The 18953-nt window shown below is 49.7% G+C and overlaps 1 protein-coding gene across 2 annotated transcripts in view; it reads left to right on the top strand.

Annotated features, from left to right (window-relative positions):
• pawr (PRKC, apoptosis, WT1, regulator) overlaps positions 1-18690 on the top strand; it is a 28960-nt gene extending 10270 nt beyond the window's left edge. For both annotated transcript variants that reach the window (XM_057023122.1, XM_057023123.1), the window contains exons 3-7: positions 9164-9289; positions 12293-12327; positions 14860-14968; positions 16372-16476; positions 17458-18690. In XM_057023122.1, coding sequence (XP_056879102.1) covers positions 9164-9289; positions 12293-12327; positions 14860-14968; positions 16372-16476; positions 17458-17544 — 462 coding nt within the window. In that variant the 3' untranslated portion in view covers positions 17545-18690. The remainder of the gene's footprint in view (positions 1-9163; positions 9290-12292; positions 12328-14859; positions 14969-16371; positions 16477-17457) is intronic.
• The last annotated feature ends 263 nt before the right edge of the window (positions 18691-18953 follow it).

Below are 18953 nucleotides of genomic sequence, written 5' to 3'. Positions count from 1 at the left end.
CCCGGCTCGTTTCTCAGGCTCTGGGCCTTTTGTTCCGGTTACCTTCCTCCCAACGCAGAGGTTTAACCTCTTCCTCTGCCTTCCTGCCAAAGTCTGGAGGCTCGGAGGGCCGATTATTTAGCTGTCAGCCCTCATTCCGCTCCTCTGCTCAGTCATGAACTCAAACAACCTCCTTTTTGTCGGCTTTGCATTTGTTTTTGTTTTTTTTCCTTCATGTAAATGAGAAATTTAATCCTTTATCAGCAGTGGGATTAAGAAACGAACCTTGTTAAGTAGCTTGTTTTGGGAAAAGACCTAATTTCCTAACTGGGGTTTTAAGAGGATTTCATCCGAGCTCGCCACAATCCCAAAGACGGACTTAGGAACGGTGGCATACGTACCAGCTGACACAGTTTACAGGGACCGTTCACCCTAATTTTGCTCATTCATCGCTGGGGTCAGAGGTCATTCAATCTGATCGACTGGGATTCAGCAGCAGTTTGCGTCCACAGCTCGGCGAAGGCCTTAATTGCGACAGGACCTGTTGAAGTGGGCTGAACGCCCGTCCCCTCTGGCTCCAGTCTCATTTAACCACCTTGACCTCTGTCAACAGTCCGACGTCGGTTAATTAAAAGTGTGCCTGAAAAGGTGTAAATAAACAGAGACCAAAGCGTGCCGACTCGGTCACGGCGGTCTTTATCGCCCGTCGAGTTGGAAAGCGAGGGTGTCGCCCCTGTTCATGATGATTGTCGTGTCTGGCTGCGCCCTTCATCCATCCCCCCCGTCTCTCATCTGGAATGGTGCCTCTGTCAACAGCTTTCGTTATGAATAGGATTGAAAGCGGGCTGGCAGAGGTGGGCTTTAAATAGCAACATTCCCGGTGTTTTTCATTGTTTTTCCCTCTTTAAGCCGCGTCAGTCACAGCTCCAGCGGTCCCACAGGCCCCCTCCTGCCGCGCTGTGCGGTAGGTAGATGGCACTCCGTCATGTGTTTGTTTGAAAGAGCTCCTCGTTGGGGCTTCAGCTCCGTAAATTCCACATATGGCTTCAGCTAGGCAGGTTGTTACACAACTTCAGGCAAGAATAGGTGCGGATATAAGAGGCATTACAAATCTGGCATCGTCTGTAATGCAATTAAATATCAAACGTATCTCTGCCTGGCACGCCTTTGACCACATGGGTTTCATATTTGCTGCTGGGGAACGCAGCTTTTCTGCAAAGCGCTCCAACAAAAGGGTTTAAACCGCCTCTGCGTCGGCCGCGTAGCAGCCGCAAGATCAAATCTCCCAGTGAATGGGGTTTAATACAGTCTGTCACATCAGGACAGTGCAGAAAGACACTGAAACATGCAATTATTTCACATTTGAGCTGAAAATTAAGCTTCGACTTCAGTCACTATATAAATAAACAATTTTAGGACATTATATTTAAAATGAATGGATTATTTTTCAGTCATTTTTAAAGAGCAAGTGTTTCATAGTCAAGGAGATATTTCTGATTCAGCAATTGGCCTCCAGGGGTGACAGAGATGGAACAGTTGGGAGAACAAGGAAATAAACAGTTTTTCCCCAAAACAGTCTCATTATAAACAAAGGTCATCATTTCCCTGTCAAACCCCTGAAGACAATGTCTGTGGCTAATCTTCAGCTGCGGGCCCTGCTGCATTCCTGACTTATTTGTCCTCCTATAGTCGATTATCTTCATAATTAGCTGGTTATTTATTTAAGTCTGGAAAATTCCCTTCCAAACACCGAACCTTAGACAGAACAGAAGCGTGGAAACTTTCCTCATTGACCATGTACCTGTACTCATCACCGTCAGTAACTGTTCACCGACGTGTGTTTGATCAATTAGACCACCTATAACATCCATTTTTAAGCCTAACTGTCTCTAGTGGCATGTTTTCAGGACTGCCACACCTTTATCCAGGTGGTTTTTGGAAGGCACCATGATTGCAGCACCTGTGTTTATCAGGAGATGTGAAAGATGTCATTATCAGCCGTTTGGTTTTAATACGCAGGTCGTCTAACTGGTTGGTTAACCACGGCCATCAGGCTGCCAGTGACACGCGATATCGATGTCACACCAGTAATGTCAAGTAATAATACAGTTTATATAGTGTGTATAATAAAGTTGTACCTCAGTGTTTGAGTGCATTTTTATCAGCATTGACGTGTACGAGCAGAGGAGCAGGAAGCGGTGAATTTAAACTGGTATCCTGTGGGGAACTGAACTAGAAACATGAGTCACCACGGGCAGATTCCCAAAACCAAATTAAAGGAATACAGACATAATCAAACGCTGGCTGAAAATGGGCAACTCTGGGCTTTTTCCTCAGACTCGGAGCCCACGTTCCCTCATCCAGCAGCTCAGGAAGTAATTACACGTCTGCTGTACTTCAACCTGCAGAATAAACCAGGAACCTTATAGATACTCTTTATTTCCTGGATTTGGGACATTTGTCACCCAGTTTTGAGGAGATAATCTGTCTGTGGGGGCTGTTGGCTCTCTGACATCAGAATAGTCCAAGAAAACCAGCTCAGTCAGAGCGGCGAGTGGTGCTGCAACCATCTCCTCAAACGTCAGCGGAGGAATAGACGTATCTTCTCCGAGTGTCCTTCGTGAGGCAGGTCAGTTTGTTTTTCCTCTACATCCTGGAGGAGTTCAGTCCTGGTCAGGATGTGTTCGGGGAGGGTTTGTGTAGTAAAAGTCAACAGCGTTCTGCCGTGGCACATGTCAAACAATCCCTGTCCACATCAAGGTCGAGCAGAGACTCGCTGAGATACCAGTCATTCCGAGGAAGACGATTTCCTGCACTGGGGTCAGGGGTCACGTTGTAGTCTCCCGAGAATAGTTGTGTTCAAAATGGGTTTTAAAAAAGTGATTAAAGATTAAAATCGTGGTCGTTGCTAAATCCACACATGAGCATGCATTTGGAGCACTGCATATACTTTTCCAAAACCAAAAATACATTTTTTTTGGTTGTACAGAAAAGTTGAGACGGATATTATGTTTTTCAAAATAAAAAAGGGTGAGGGCTTAATGAGTAACTCTATGAAAGGCTTCAACATGGCACCCAAAACCAGAAAGATGTGGGCAAAAATGGAAGAATGGGTTGAGTAATAGCCCAAATAGCCAAGACTGAGCCGATTATCTGCTCCTGGGTAATCAAAGCAGGTCTAACGTGTCTTCTGAGTAGCGTAGACAAACCCCTTATCTGAAGATAAGCTGTCAGTCAAAAATGCTCCTCCATTGTTGGAGGGAAAAAAGACTTTTGCTGGACAGGTTACAATCTGCAGAAAAACGCCTCGACTGGCTGAGGGAGACGTGGCAACGTTTTGTGGACTGATGAAACGAAATTGCTCATTTTGGGTCAAGGGGCCTCAGTTTGTCAGATGGCCCTCAAACGCTGAATTGAAGGCACAGCACGCTGTGAAGGATGTGGAGCCTGGCGTCAGACGCCTCACGATTTCTCATACTGTTGTGTTGAGCCTGTAAACCAGGATCAAGGATCAATTTGGATAGATAAAAACACCTGAAGGGGTCATATAGTTATTACGAAAAGGAAATGTCGTCATGGGTGTTTCAACAAGAAAAATGGCCCCGAACACGCCAGTAAGGGAGCAGCACTTTGATTCCAGACCGACAGGATTAATGTTATAGAGGGGCCGGCCCAGTCCCCAGACCTTAAACCAATAGAAAACACGTGGGTTGATATTTTAAAAAGCTGTTTCTGAGACAAAACAAGATGAATAGTGGAATATAGTTAAATTGTCTGGGGTTGGAATACCTGTTCACAGGTGCAGGACGCTGCTCAGCTCCACGCGACACAGACGTGAAGCTGCTCTCCCAAACAACCGAGTTACACCACTGAACATTAGCTATTTCCCCCACTGCTGCTGTCGCTGGCTGAGGAGAAATGCATTGTGGGATACCTAGCTGTCCTAAGCCCGCACCAGTCTGATGCATACTTCTCTTCGGCCACCTTTGATTCATGTCGATTTTGATCAACTTCCTGTTTTACCGTAACGACGACAGGCTGCTGTTTTTTGTATTCCTGTACCTTTTGGCCGGTCTTCCGGTTACAAATATGCAGTGTAGTTGGCTTTATGCTCCTGTGCCACGCTGTACAAAAACCCATCAGGACAGGAAGGAAGAAGAAGTGCTCACGCCAGCAGCAGACCAGAAACAAGATTAGGAGTTAGACAAAACACGGTGCAGCGTGTGTGCAACACCCCGTTATTACTGCTGGTTTGTGAGGGAGAGGGGATTGAGGAGAGGCTGCTGGGATCAAGGCTGGCACAGCGCGGCCCTGCCGCCTCCAGCCGCCAGCTCGGCTCCGCACACTCTCCACACATTATCTGCTTTATTTGTGCACACACCACTGGAAGGAAAGTCTCCACACATAATGGCAAATTTAAGAAGGTGCACGCAGACGTGCACAGCTCTCCAAATTCTCCTGTCAACCAGTAGGTACTCACCCCAGCAATGGAAACCAGTTGGGAGCTGGAACAGAATGAGAAATGTATCCAAACACATCCCAGTAGATTACAAGATTTCAGGCCTAATATGAAGCACATGTGAAGCAGTTTCACCAGCAAGTGTGTGTTTGTGTGTGTGTGAGATTTTGATTTTTCCCTTTTTTTCCCCTTTCCTGCTGTGTCATGTTTTTTTTCTCACAAACATCCTGATTAAAGGAGAAATTCATATCTTTTCCTGCAGGTTCCGAAGGTTTGAGGCTCGCGCTTCCTGCTTTGTGCCAGGAATGGGGTGAAATTGAGCGTGTCTGCTGACGCACACTTGCATCCATCACTGTCCGGAGCCAGAAAACTGAACACAGATTCTAATCATGTGACCAGGCAAATTTCCTACGGGAATTAGTTGTTCCCCTTTGGATTTGTGTGAACCAAAGAAAGTCCTATTAAGTGTTTATTTTAAACTCAGCAAAGCATAAGATCAAGAGGGAAGTTAGATAATGGACAGTGAAACGTTGCAAGACCTCAGCGCTCCAAAGTTTTTGCGTCTGAGGAAATGGAGTGAAAAACTCAACAAACGGTGGCGCTGAGTTGTGATGGACCAGAAACCCAAATGCCTGATTTCCAGCGTTAACTGCTTTATTTCCTACGCAGAGCTGTGACGAATGTGTACCTGTGATCCAGATGTTTAGAGATACCCGAAATATTCCGATTCGGCCCAGATCCTGGTGTATGTGTCGGTGGAATCGGCATCGTTAATCCCTTGGAAAGATCAACAAAGCTGACATTTAAATCTCCCCTCATCTACAGCTGTGCAAACAGAATTACCAGCTTAATTCTTACCAGGAAATGGCTGTGAATAGCGTGTCATTTAAAATATTTTACCATCCCAAACACCTTCCTGCCATTTAATGAATTCAATTCACCTTTTGTTTTGCTTAGGTGTTTAATTTTAATGCCACTAATGAGCTCGTTTGGATGTTAGCGGTAATGGATGTCGAACACGAGGCGCAATGTCCCATAAAATGCCCCATCGTCGACCTCCTGACCTTTCATTTGGACCCCGCCCCCTCGCTCATCCCCACACAGACACCTCCTCACTCAGGCTGTCCCAGTTTAAACTCAGCTCTGTTCCAACTTGTGTGTAGGTCACAGACCATGGAACCAGTTTGGCACACTGAAAAGTGCCGTCGGCTGTTTCCCACAAGCCTGTTCAGACGGTCGGAGAACTCGGCCCAGCCCCGCTGAGCGCGCCTGACCTGCCCTCGGGCCTCGGCCCCGTCTGCCACATGCGGAGGAATGCCGCTATCTCGGCCTGCACAAGCACAGCCAGACCCCCTGCTGGGTCCTTGTTTGTCTGTCAGAACGTGTGTGTTCAGAAGTCTGAGGTCTGGCTGAGCGCTGATTAAATGTTATAGTCTCAAAGAGGCGAAATTACCCTCCGGGCAAACTTGGAAGTTCCCAAAAAAACAGCGCAGGGCTCCTGGCGATAAACACTCCGTTTTAAAGAAAGCAACCTGAGGCTTTTGCGGCGAACAAAAGCTCTGGTCCTTGAGAATGTTTTGCACGCCGTTTGACTCCCGTCTGTCCCCGAACGGCCCTTTTACTCAGAAAATAGTCCTTTGTGCAAGTTTGGGAATCAAGTCACCGGAGAAGCATCGGATTGAGGAAGTGTGGAATTGTTCCGCAGTGGCAGTAGATCATCGCAGTCTCCGCTTTTAGTTTTCGTGGGGACTTTTATGTTCCTTTCTCACCACGTGGGGGCTTTGACGGCAGTCGTTTTTTCACAGTCGTGCTTCGGCGCGCCTCGCCGTGACCCGGCGGCGACCTTGGCAGGGTGTAGCGTCATGTTAATCATCCGGCAGCTCCGAGGTGAACATCCCGGCGTCGGTCTACCTGAGCCGCTGCCAGCCCCAGCTGACCGCCAGTCCTGATTAAAAGACGCCAGCGTTCTGGCGTCCCGCTCCTCTAATAGATCATCTTAATGAAATCAGCACGCTGCGGCGTGTGGCAGGTGATTAATGCGCAGAGATCATTAAACCGGGTGTACCGGCCTGCGCCTCGGGCGGAGGTGCCCTTTGCTTGTTTAGAGATAAATCTGCCAGCTAACCGGACAGGACGCTGGCACGGCGACGGCCCGGCCACGTCTCCAAACTGAACCAGCTCTGAGGGCAGGAGGGAATATTTTGGTCTGGGCTGGAAATCGGACTCGTCTAATGCGTTTCTCCGGTCCAGCAACGGCGGCCAGGAGCTCTTCTCAGGCAGAAAATTACAACAGTGGGGGGACGCCGCTTCATTATTATTTTAAATTCAGACAATAAACTCAGAAATACTTCTTAGAGTCTGTCGCTGGTTGGCGGATTCTGTCCCTTCCTCCCTGCAGTTAGCTCGTTGCTAACGGTAGCTTAAAAGGTCTCAGACTACCAGTTCAGCTCAAAGGTGGGACCAGGTTCAACTGTTCAGATATGCTACGCTAAGTTACTCCTGACGGATGCTAGTTCAACACTCCAGAGTGGGCGGGGCTAAAATGGATTCCCGTACATGAGATGCGATCGTGGAACAATAAATGTAGATTCTTTTCAAATGATGATGGTTTTTAAAGTCAGGTTTCAGCAGTCCTTTCCATCGTTGGTGGACGAAACTGGACTGAATGTGGTTCATTTAACAACATAAACGTAATAAGATTATGCCGTTAGAATGGAAATTTAGCTCGTCTGCTGTCCTTTCGGTGGTTGCCGTGGTCGTTGATTGAATTTCATCTAAAAGTCAAGTGATATTTGGGCATAATCTAACGCAGAACTTGGCCATAATATCTGGACCAGAAGGCAGCGGGTGTGCAGAACAAAAGTACTGATGACTGATGGGTTTTTTTTGCACAAACAGTTTCCAAGCCCAACAGACATTCCAGCGGATCACCAGCTCCGCTCCAGATGGAGCTTCTTAAACTCATAACATGCGGATTGACGGCCGTGGCCGCTGAGGCTGGAGCGGAGGGCATGCAGGTTCTGCCGCGGCTGCTGCCATAAACAGGAGGCAGAGAGGCTTTTAGGGATCTACTTGTGCTTTTTGGCAGTTTGACAGCTTTCATGTTAATGGTGTTTATGTTAATTGACTATTATCAAAGACAGTTTAATCCAGCGAACAAAGAGCCCGATGTTCAAAGATTAGGCTTAATAAAACATTAGCGTCTTCTATTATTACCTATCTAAGTTAGCACTTCAGTGATCAGTGCTCATTCCTTCATCCGAGTCCATATTCTTTGCCACCTGATGAGATGACTCGGGCTCAGTGGAAGTCATAACATCAATGAAAGCATCACTAATTCAACCGTGAGCACCTTCTGTACTCTTCTCTGCGTTCCAAGGTACAAGAAATTGGCCACAGGCTGATTCTGAGAGGAGAAATCCCTTATATGGTTACACCCAGAGCCCCCTTTTCCCCTTTATTTGGAACAGAAGAAATGCAACTTGGAATACTGGAGGGCAAAATGGGCTGCGTTTTGATCCAAAGTAAACTTGGGAGATTCCTGGTTCCATATTTCAGACAACACGGAGCATAGCAGAGCGGTTAGTCACCGCCGACCTCACTGCGCATCCAACATACGTTGCTATCGGGAAAGATCATTTCCATGGAATCTCCCTGGTATAAACCGGTGACAGCTACAGTAGGTGCTCCGTTATCGTGTCCCCGAGACGGGGACGGCGTGCATGCAGACGCATCAAGCTGCAGAGCGTTCCATGGAACGGGGCTGCTGCTGTTCCCAGAGGAGAGCTGATAAAGCCTTTGGCAGGAAAGGCCTCGCAAATGACTGCATTCCTCACAACCCTTGTACGGTTATTTTTACCAGTAAAGAGCCGCCGATCGGGAGCTGCGGTTCTGGCCGGAGCAGCCTGGCTGTACGTCTGAGGCCACGCACGTTTAATGGCGAGCGTGAGTCAAATACCGACAAGGGTTTCTGCTCTGTGTTGTCGTACGTGACGTTTAGTACAATTCCAAAGGACGTTTGGGAGGAAAAGTCCAATCAAACGTCTTCGTTTGGCCCCGCAGGGAGCCTTTGGGGGGGTTTCCTGGACGTGTTTGTGTCCTCGGAGGATTAAAAGGAGACCTTGGATGCGTTCAGGCCGAGGTCGTCGCCACATCACCATGCAGCGGCGGAACCGCGTTACTGTCGGCTTCTGCTGTTCTTCACAGGAACCAGATTGATTAAAAAAAAATAAAAAAAGGCCTCCAGCCCCTCAGGAGAGAGCTGCTTTTTCCATTCAGCAATAACTCCATTTTGAAAATAATTCAACGTCTCAGAGACGGCGGTGAGGCAGCAGCAGGACCCGGCTTTGACGGGAAACATCCTGACAGCGGCGGCGGCCTCAGTATAATTAGTCTGTCAGCATTTACATTCCCACAGTGTCCTTTTCTAATCGCGTTGGGAAATGAATATTGTGAGCGTGCTGTTGACACGGCGGAGGAGGAGAAGAGATAATGCTGTAGTTCTGCCGTTTAAATGCAGCCGCGCGTGTTCCGCTTCATACGAAGGCTTCTGCTTTGTTAGCACGTTTGAGGTGGAACAGAAATGATACGACTCGTCTGATGCAGCCTCATGGTCTTTAAGCTGAATAAGCAGTGATGGGTGAGAAATGTCGCTGTTGGGACCTGATCTGACCTGTTCTGGGTGTTTATTGATAACTGATTCTACGCCTGTTCTCGGGTCCTCAGAGCCTGGATGAGCTGGACGACGACGACCCCGGGGAGAAGGAGCGGCGGGAGGAGGAGGCGCTGGTCCAGGCCAACACTTACCAGAACGAGGCCATGACGGCCGACGCCAACTCTGGCCACTTACTGGTACGGTGACTGAATTATCCGTTGATGTTAATTGACGTGCGGAACGGTGTGATTGGCAGCTGTTTGGTGTCCAAATGAGCCTGTTCATCATTTCGGGTTCATTTAATTAACGCGACCTGTGAAGTCTGTAGCAGGAGGGTGGGAATAAATGGAAAAATCCAAAACGACACGCTCGCCTTGCAGTGCGGCGGCGCTTGTGCGACGCTTGTGAACGTCGGGGAGCATCTCCAGCTGGGTAACGACACTAAAACAGGATGGGATGAAACGGCCGCGCGCGAGTGCCGATGTGAACGCCGTTAAAAGTCACCTTCCAGGTGGATCAGCTGTTGGGCGTCAGCAGGCGGATTTTTGTTCAGGGCTGTTAATGAGACCCGAGGAGTGCGCACACAAATGTGCGGCTAACAGGGCGACTGTGACAGCACCTGCTGAGACGCTGCACGGAGGGAAAAATTAAAAACCGGCGTTGGCGTCGACGAGAGGCGCTCGAAACAAACAGCCACTGTTCTGGATCAATCTCCCGCCACCCGTCAGCCGGGGCAAATAAATGACACTTGTTGAGCACGACGGCCGACGCAGATCAAACTATTCCGATATCCCGGGATTCACATTCTGCTCAGCAACGATTTTGATGAAGGGACGACGCAGAGCTGTCGGATTGGGTTTGGTCGGCGTTTCAGGAATGTGCTGACAAACGCTGCGTCAGGATCTTCAGTCCTGTCTGGTCATCGGACGTTACAAACTGTCAACTACTTCCTCAAGTCTTTCATCTTCATCGGCTTTGCTGTCGCGGCGACGAATTGTCAACAACATTTACGTGGAAGCGCCTCCATGGTCGTCATACTGCCCCCTATTGGCTGACTGTAGTTACATCACGATCACCTAATGGTAGGTGGTGTTTAGTCCAAACTGAAACCATAAAATATCTTGAATTGCTTGTTTTGCTCGTAGGTAACGCTGAACATGCGTGTTAAGCTAACACGTGAGCCTGTTTCCTCCCAGTAAGAACATCGGTTCTTGCCTCTCGTCCAACAAGGACAGATGATTTCAGGGAGGGAACGTTCGAGGCCATATGGAACATTCCTGAAATGCATTGAATGTGGAGTGAAACAAAGCAGGTTATATGTGGCTCCCTCTAACCATCAGCTTGAAGGTTTGTCTAACGAGCCTCATTTGCATTTTTAATTAGCACCTTCTTGTCAGGAAGAAAAATCTACTGGTGCAGAACATTTTCACTGAACAGCAGGGAGAACTGGTGTTTCCATCCAGCAGTCATGTTAGCTGTGGTAAATCTGACAGGATGGCCACCAACAATCCCTTTAGCTCTTTTATTCTCTAGACCTGAACATTCAAATGCACATAACCCCAGTTTGAAAAACAGGGCACATCTCGGGTTTGAGCCCATATTTGAGTTCAGGGTCATCAATGTTGACTCGCGGCGCCGCCGCCAGTTTGTGAAGCGCTCAATCAATCCTGGAGTGCACGCTGAGTGATATAGTGCACGTGTTATGGTTGTTTGTTTTCTCTGGTTTCCCAGCTGCTCTGGGCTCTGCGGCGGCTCTTGCGGGAGCTGTCAGCTCCGCTCAAGCATGATAAATAAAGTTGCAGCGCGAGTCCTGCGTGAATTAGGCTAACCTTGATTCATAATCCCGCACGCCGCTGTCAAACGCCGCCAAGGCGCCGCAACAGCGTCGCAGATAAAACTGTTCTTTCTCCCACAGAGGCCGGCTGATCATCAGTCCATCCTCCCTGTATTAAACCAAACAGTTGCCTTCAAGCTCCTGTTTAACATGCAGTTAAATAAAAATGCATCTGGGGCGACGGTTGTTGTATAAAAACTGCCAGTCAGTAATTACGGTTTTAATTAGCAGGAAAAACAGGACATTAAGATGGTCCCTTTAGTTTGGTCAGCGATTGTTCCGCTGAAACGCTCTTTAAATGTAAATGTGAGTCCTGGAGCGACCAGATGGATCCTCTGAATATCCAATATGACCTGAAGGTCTGTCTGCAGGACGCCCACAGGAAACGAGCAATACAGGAAATAAATAGTTTGCTTTTGCGTCTCCTCGGACGGCCGCGTTTGGAAAGTCCAGCGTCGGCGGCTTTGATTGGTGTAATGAGGGTTCACAGCAGGTCAGGCCAAATCAGACGGTTTATGAGCTGTAACGGACCGGACTTGCTCATCATTATCAGAGTCAAGTATCCCGGTTTCACATCTCTCAAGTCTGAAATGGAACTGGACGAGATGTTGGTTTCTGAGACAAACTTCATCAAAGTGTGGCGGATTTTTATGTAGACAGGAAGTATTCTGGAGTGTCTCGCCCTCTGCAGCTGCACGCCGCCCTCGCCGCTGTCCTCCATCTTCAGCAAGTCCACCCAGGCGGGAGTCGGGGAGGAGATGAAGGCTGGGATTTCATCTCAGGGCTAATAGATGACATGTGACAGAGGATGGGGGCGACGCTGACCTTGACAGATAGATGGCAGCAGAAACCTGAGACTCTCCACTGCACATGACCTCCGAGGAGAGGAGACGAGCATTTGTCTCCGAGCGCCCGTGACGCACACCTCGGTTTTAGAGCGAGGAGCTACCGAGGGCGACTTTATTGGAGCGTACAGATCTAAACAACCTTTAGATTAAGGAATAATGGGAAAAGGAGATAAGCACGCACCTCCGTGTTGCAAAGCGAGATTGCCTTCCACACCTCGGGGCTGGGGGGCTCCTGCTGAGCCATTAGACGCAGCAGAGTTCATCTATATATCAGTTCAGAGGCTTCCTATGCAACCTAGAGGCTTTCTATAAATGCTTCTCTTGATAGATTTGTTATTCTCCAGATTGGATGGTCGTGTTCCTGCCCCTCTCTGGGGCGGCGACACCCCCCTGGGCCGAGGATCGCAACTGTGGCCCGACGAAATCTCACCCTGATATCTGCTTCTCTGAAATCACACATGATGATTGGATTGATTTTGGTCTGAACTGATTTCCCCCCTCCTCCCACTTTGTTTCAGGACACCCCCAGATCTGGGAGCGGCCGTCACAAGAGGTGAGGCTTCATCAGCGTTATCCTGCATTCAAAGTGTTGTCGTTCCTGCGGCTGCTGTTACTCCCGGCTCCATTTCCCACCTGCTGATGCTCCCGAGGGTGTGTGATTGGTCCCCCCCCCAGGCTCCCTGAGACCTCACCCTGCAGGGTGCTAATGGGCCACACTGTGATGTTTAGTATGGAGGGAGTCAGTGTTTAGGCTCGGCTTCAGGACCCGCTGAGCACCGCAGAGGTTTGTGCTGCGTCTGTCGTCAGTGCTGCCAAGGACACGTCTCTAAAAATACAATTACATACTTGAGTGTTGTTGGAACAGGGTGAAGCGTCTGTGTGGGTGCACAGGGGAGCAGCTTTAATCAGAATATTCAGACAAATAACACTTCCTCTTTGAGATGAGAACTCCACCTGGTCTGGTCTCCGTCCCCTCTAGTCTGGTCTCCGTCCCCTCTAGTCTGGTCTCCATCCCCTCTAGTCTGGTCTCCGTTCCCCCTCTAGTCTGGTCTCCGTCCCCTCTAGTCTGGTCTCTGTCCCCTCTAGTCTGGTCTCTGTCCCCTCTAGTCTGGTCTCCGTCCCCTCTAGTCTGGTCTCTGTCCCCTCTAGTCTGGTCTCCATCCCCCCTCTAGTCTGGTCTCTGTCCCCTCTAGTCTGGTCTCCATCCCCCCTCTAGTCTGGTCTCCGTCCCCTCTAGTCTGGTCTCCGTCCCCTCTAGTCTGGTCTCCGTCCCCCCTCTAGTCTGGTCTCCGTCCCCCCTAGTCTGGTCTCCGTCCCCCCTCTAGTCTGGTCTCCGTCCCCCCTAGTCTGGTCTCCGTCCCCCCTCTAGTCTGGTCTCCGTCCCCCCTCTAGTCTGGTCTCCGTCCCCCCTCTAGTCTGGTCTCTGTCCCCTCTAGTCTGGTCTCTGTCCCCTCTAGTCTGGTCTCCGTCCCCTCTAGTCTGGTCTCTGTCCCCTCTAGTCTGGTCTCCGTCCCCTCTAGTCTGGTCTCTGTCCCCTCTAGTCTGGTCTCCGTCCCCTCTAGTCTGGTCTCTGTCCCCTCTAGTCTGGTCTCCATCCCCCCTCTAGTCTGGGTCTGTCCCCCTCTAGTCTGGTCTCCGTCCCCCCTCTAGTCTGGTCTCCATCCCCCCTCTAGTCTGGTCTCTGTCCCCTCTAGTCTGGTCTCCGTCCCCCTCTAGTCTGGTCTCCATCCCCCCTCTAGTCTGGTCTCCGTCCCCTCTAGTCTGGTCTGTCCCCCTCTAGTCTGGTCTCCGTCCCCTCTAGTCTGGTCTCTGTCCCCTCTAGTCTGGTCTCCATCCCCCCTCTAGTCTGGTCTCTGTCCCCTCTAGTCTGGTCTCCGTCCCCCTCTAGTCTGGTCTCTGTCCCCTCTAGTCTGGTCTCCGTCCCCCCTCTAGTCTGGTCTCCATCCCCCCTCTAGTCTGGTCTCTGTCCCCTCTAGTCTGGTCTCTGTCCCCTCTAGTCTGGTCTCTTCCCCCTCTAGTCTGGTCTCCGTCCCCTCTAGTCTGGTCTCCGTCCCCCCTCTAGTCTGGTCTCCGTCCCCCTCTAGTCTGGTCTCCGTCCCCCCTCTAGTCTGGTCTCTGTCCCCTCTAGTCTGGTCTCCGTCCCCCCTCTAGTCTGGTCTCTGTCCCCTCTAGTCTGGTCTCCGTCCCCCCTCTAGTCTGGTCTCCGTCCCCCCTCTATTCTGGTCTCCGTCCCCCCTCTAGTCTGGTCTCCATCCCCCCTCTAGTCTGGTCTCCGTCCCCTCTAGTCTGGTCTCTGTCCCCTCTAGTCTGGTCTCCGTCCCCCTCTAGTCTGGTCTCTGTCCCCTCTAGTCTGGTCTCTGTCCCCTCTAGTCTGGTCTCCGTCCCCTCTAGTCTGGTCTCTGTCCCCTCTAGTCTGGTCTCCGTCCCCCCTCTAGTCTGGTCTCTGTCCCCTCTAGTCTGGTCTCCGTCCCCCCTCTAGTCTGGTCTCTGTCCCCTCTAGTCTGGTCTCCGTCCCCCCTCTAGTCTGGTCTCTGTCCCCTCTAGTCTGGTCTCCGTCCCCCCTCTAGTCTGGTCTCCAGTTCTGGATAAAACTGCCTCTATGGAAAACAGTTTCTCACACCTACAGACTCTTCCCAGCCTGGAGGTGATGCGCTGCTAAAAGGAGACATGAAAGCTAATTAAAACCGTCCGTCCCCCCCCCCCCGCCCCCCCCCCCAGCAGTAGGAAAGCAGATCGGTCTTCAGCCTGTTTGAAGTTGTGATGTGGAAATTGTAATTGTAATGTGGTTTTTTAGAAGCAGAAGCCTTTTTGCACCAGTGTGGTGAATCCTTGACGGCCTTTTCTCCATTAATGGACTAAAAAGCAGAGCGGTGTTAGTAATGCACACCTGAGTGAGAGGACAGAAAAGGGACACGTTCCCAGCAGGTCCTTTATTCTGGATGTGTCATCTGTTCAGGTCCAATAACCCGGGTATGATTCAGCTCAAGTGTTTGTCGGGGGAAGAATCTGAAAAATCCACATCAGGTTTTTAAAGCTCTTTGTCATCATGTTCTCTTGTTTTTCTCCTCCTGCTTTGGTGCCACAGCTCCGTGGGAGCAGAGGAGGAGGTGGGAGGGAACAGGCAGCGCCACAACCGCCACGCCAGAGACCCAGCTCCTGGAAGTCTGGAGAGAAGGATAGATGAGCTGGAGAAGGTAAAAGCACGACTCTTTTCATGGAACGGTCCTAACAATGAAACGGGCTCCTTGGCCACGTCAGAGGAACCTGCAGGTGACATTCCAACACGGCTGCACCGATACTATTTATACGACTCTGTTCTGTCAACAATGAGCAGCATGACATCAATAAAAGCCGTTTATTGATGCCACATCCTGCTCTCCCAGGTTATTACGCAAGCATACCTGCAGCGACCTGACCTGAGGGTCAAATCCCACTTCTGACGTCTGAGGTTAGTTAGTCAGTCTCAGACGGGCGGGAGAGTCTCAAAACGTCCTCCCAGATCAGCTCCGTCTGACGTAATCAGTTTCCAGCCGTGCGTGGACAGGAGCCAAAGCCAAACAGCTGCCGAGGCGGAACTCCTTGTGTAAAGGTCAAAGGTTAAAGAGTGGCTTTGAATGATCTGTGGTCATCACGACCAAAACGAAGCGAAACGAACGACATTTTTAACGTTTAGCTGCTGTAATTGGCCTTTAGACTTAGAATAAACTCCCGGCAGCGAAATGTCAAACCCCCAATATGGTGTTGACAAAGTTTAATTACAAAGTTTCTTTTTCTTGTTCTGTTATTTAATGTCACAGCTGCAGGATTTATTTATTAAAATTCCTGACAGTTTGACGGCGTTACCACATATTTTCGCCCTAACTCAAGAATCCAGCTGCGACATTTTACCGTTTTTTAGTAAATCTTAATTTTAACGTAAAAAAACCAGGAATTTGGTGGCCTGGGTGGTCACGCTTGGCCTCGTTTGAACCCAAACTTGCCCGTTTCTTCTTCTAACGTGCTTTTTTCTGCCTGGTTTCCATCCTCCACCTCTCTATAAATGGACCCATCCATGGAAATGTAAACTGGCAGACTTCATGGCTGACCTCTGCTCTCACGGTTAAATCCTGTAAATGTGTAAAGAGTCTCTGAGCCCGAGCAGAACTCTTTTGGCCAAGCACTTTATTCGGGCGAGTTCTGATTTTCTACCTGGAGGAATCGAGGCTGAATTGACACTCGACCCCATCAACAAACGCCGCGCGGCGGCTTTTAAGCAGTTTTTGTGAAGCTATGGATGTGGCTGACCTCCTGCCTTAGAGGACTCTCTGAGCTGGGGCATCACAAACCTTCTGAACACCCAGTTTCTCTCCAAAGAAAGGAGAAATCCAGCATCTGGAGCTCCTCAGAGAATCCCTTCACACCTGTCTGCCCCTACACGTGTAACGGATTAACCCAAACACGTCCGTCAACGTGCAGCACTTGTGTTCCTTCACCTGTTCCCCATCACCAGAAGGAAATCTACGCGGGTGTTTACACGAGGCTCCATATTTCAGACCGGATTTGGGGAGAACTTCTCAGGTCAAGCGTGAGGTTACTCTTGGTGGGATCTGTGTTTCAGGAGCTGGCCAGAGAACGTCAGGAGAACCTCAGGCTGCTGAAAGCCCACCAGGACAAAGACGACCTCATCGGGAAGCTGAAGGAGGAGGTCGACCTGCTGAACAGGGTGAGTCCAACGTGATCCAGCTCTGTCGTGCTGCCTGCCTGGATTTCACCCGTTTCATCTCAGTGGAGGGCTCCTCAGGCTTCCTCTCAGGGTGTTTGGGTGCAACTGAAAACATCTCACTTCTGATTCACCCCCACAATCTCACCTGCCTCTTGGGTTCCTCATGATGAAGCCACAAAGAAAAGCAGGATCGAGCTGTGTTTAGAACACCGCTAACTTGAAAATCAGTCCACAGCACCACGACTTAAATATGGAACCTTAAACAAGAGATTCTGCTTCCTTGAGACGGACTAATTTGTGTTTTTTGGGATAGTGCATACGCTTGAGTCACCCTGCCACCTGCTGGCGTGGCTGGTGTACTGCAGCTCGTTTCGCTTCACCCCGATGACAGATGTCACGCTGGAACAGGAGTTGGCTCGTCATGGTGGACGCCGGAGTCGCGTCGCCACTGCATTAGGGTGATAGCATCACACGGACAGGAATCTGGTCCTAAAAGACACGCTTCACGCTGCGGCGGGCGGCGCCGAGATAGCATCAGAGACGTGCCTGAGATAGACTGTTGCAAAGCCTGATGGGAAGGCAGGAGATAAGGTCTGATCCAGTCTGCGCGGAGGAAGATTAAACCTTCAGTGGCTGCAGAAGTTTATTGTGCAGAAGAAGCCGGGGTCAGATCTCAGCAGTGGCACGGCTCGACCTTTAAGAACACACGTAGGGTAAATAATCCCTTTGTGGCTGGGACGACCCTGCCACCTCCCTCGTACGGCTCTGGTGAATGCACTCGGTGATGGACCGACTCCAGAACGAGAGGCGTCGTTTAGACCAGCGCGCCGTGGCAGCTGAGAGCCTCTCTCATCATCAGCCACTAATCGAGGCTGTTAACGTCTAATTTGTTGCCGCCCGGCTGTGGGGAGTGAAGCTCCCTTTAGCTCGGCCGCGTGCTGAATGTTCCCGTCCTGAGCTGCTCTTCTGCTGTCTCGGCAGGACCTGGATGACATTGAGGACGAGAACGAGCAGCTGAAACAGGAGAACAAGACTCTGCTGAAGGTGGTGGGTCAGCTAACGAGGTAGAACCACACCAACGGCCCCGCCGCCTCCCCCTGTTCTGCCCTGACCTCCTGCCCTGGGCCCAGTCCAGCAGCTTGGCTCCTTCTTCACGTCTCCCCCGTGTTGAAGGTTAAACTGTCCGGTGTCAGAGGAGCAAACGCCGCGGCTTAACATCTTCTCGACCTTTGTTTGTCGTCCTTTCTGTATTTAATGTAAATGTCATGTATATAGGCCACATAGATTGTGGGTTCTTTTGATTTTTCCTTGATAAGGTCTTAAAAGGCAAACCTAAAATGAATGTATGTGCACACACAAGCGCGCACGGCCACGTCTGTGCACGCACCAGCCACCCCAGGTCAGGCTCATGGGCGAGCTCTTGTGGAGGAAGACTTGGACCAAATTTAGAGATGATCATCAGCCAAAGTGAGCTCAGGCCCTTCCACTGTCTCCATGATTTTATAAGAAACGACGACGTGGCACTTTAGTCATCAGGGTGTCACAATTCTTCAGTTCAATTAGGTTAATTAATCATCGCTCTGTTGCTTTTTTCCAGGTTTAAATTAAGAAAAAGTGCCTCTGTGAGTTAGCGGCTAAGCTAGCTCAGTATTTCTATTTATTCCTGAATACCGACGCCAGGTTCTAACGGTCTGACCATCAGAGCTGCACCAGACCCAAATGAAGAAAACTGTGCCTTTAATTTGCGGCTTTTATTAATTTCAGTGGAAATATCCGAGGATTGTATCTGCCCTCGATGAAGTGTTTCAGCGTTAAACCCTTCCGTAGTAAACGTGGATTGTTTTAAGATGCCTTTTTGTAATTTGTTTACAAGTGCTAGACGTTTAGCTTTGGATCGAGCTACAGTGCTTTTTTTTTTGTATGATAACCAAACGAAAAAGAAGGAAGGTTTGAAATACATCTCTTTTGTTTACTCAAGGGAACAGACTTGGATGGTAGTGGAATTTTACTATTTCTGTCATTTTATTTACCCGAGGAGTTGCTCAGTAAGCTAACCTATAGATTTTAGGGCGTTGGTAGATCACGTTGCTTCCACGCGCAGCCACGCACTTTGGGGTGAAGACCGCCCCGTCGCAAACACGGATCCATCTCTCATTACCGTACACGTGTACAGGAGATTAAAACATTTAATAAAGGTTTGATTGTCTCTCCTCAGTCGACTCGCTTCTCTTCATTAAGGCTAATTTTGATGCTGTTATGAGGTGGGAGGGGGGTGGTCATGAGGATCGGTGATGCCAATCATCCTCCTGGGACATAAAAGCCTCTGTCAACCCAGCCGAACCTCCATTACGCCATGGAAACGTGCTAATTCGCTCACCTAGTGACAGTGTTGAGGGAAAAATTTATATATGCAGAATATCAGCACTAATGTCAACTCAATTTCCAGACAATAGCCTCTTGGAGCCCATCAGAAATGC

The sequence above is a fragment of the Takifugu flavidus genome, chromosome 22 (assembly GCF_003711565.1).
Source record: "Takifugu flavidus isolate HTHZ2018 chromosome 22, ASM371156v2, whole genome shotgun sequence".
Classification (NCBI taxonomy): Eukaryota; Metazoa; Chordata; class Actinopteri; order Tetraodontiformes; family Tetraodontidae; genus Takifugu; species Takifugu flavidus.
This window is presented reverse-complemented; position numbering and strand designations above follow the sequence as displayed.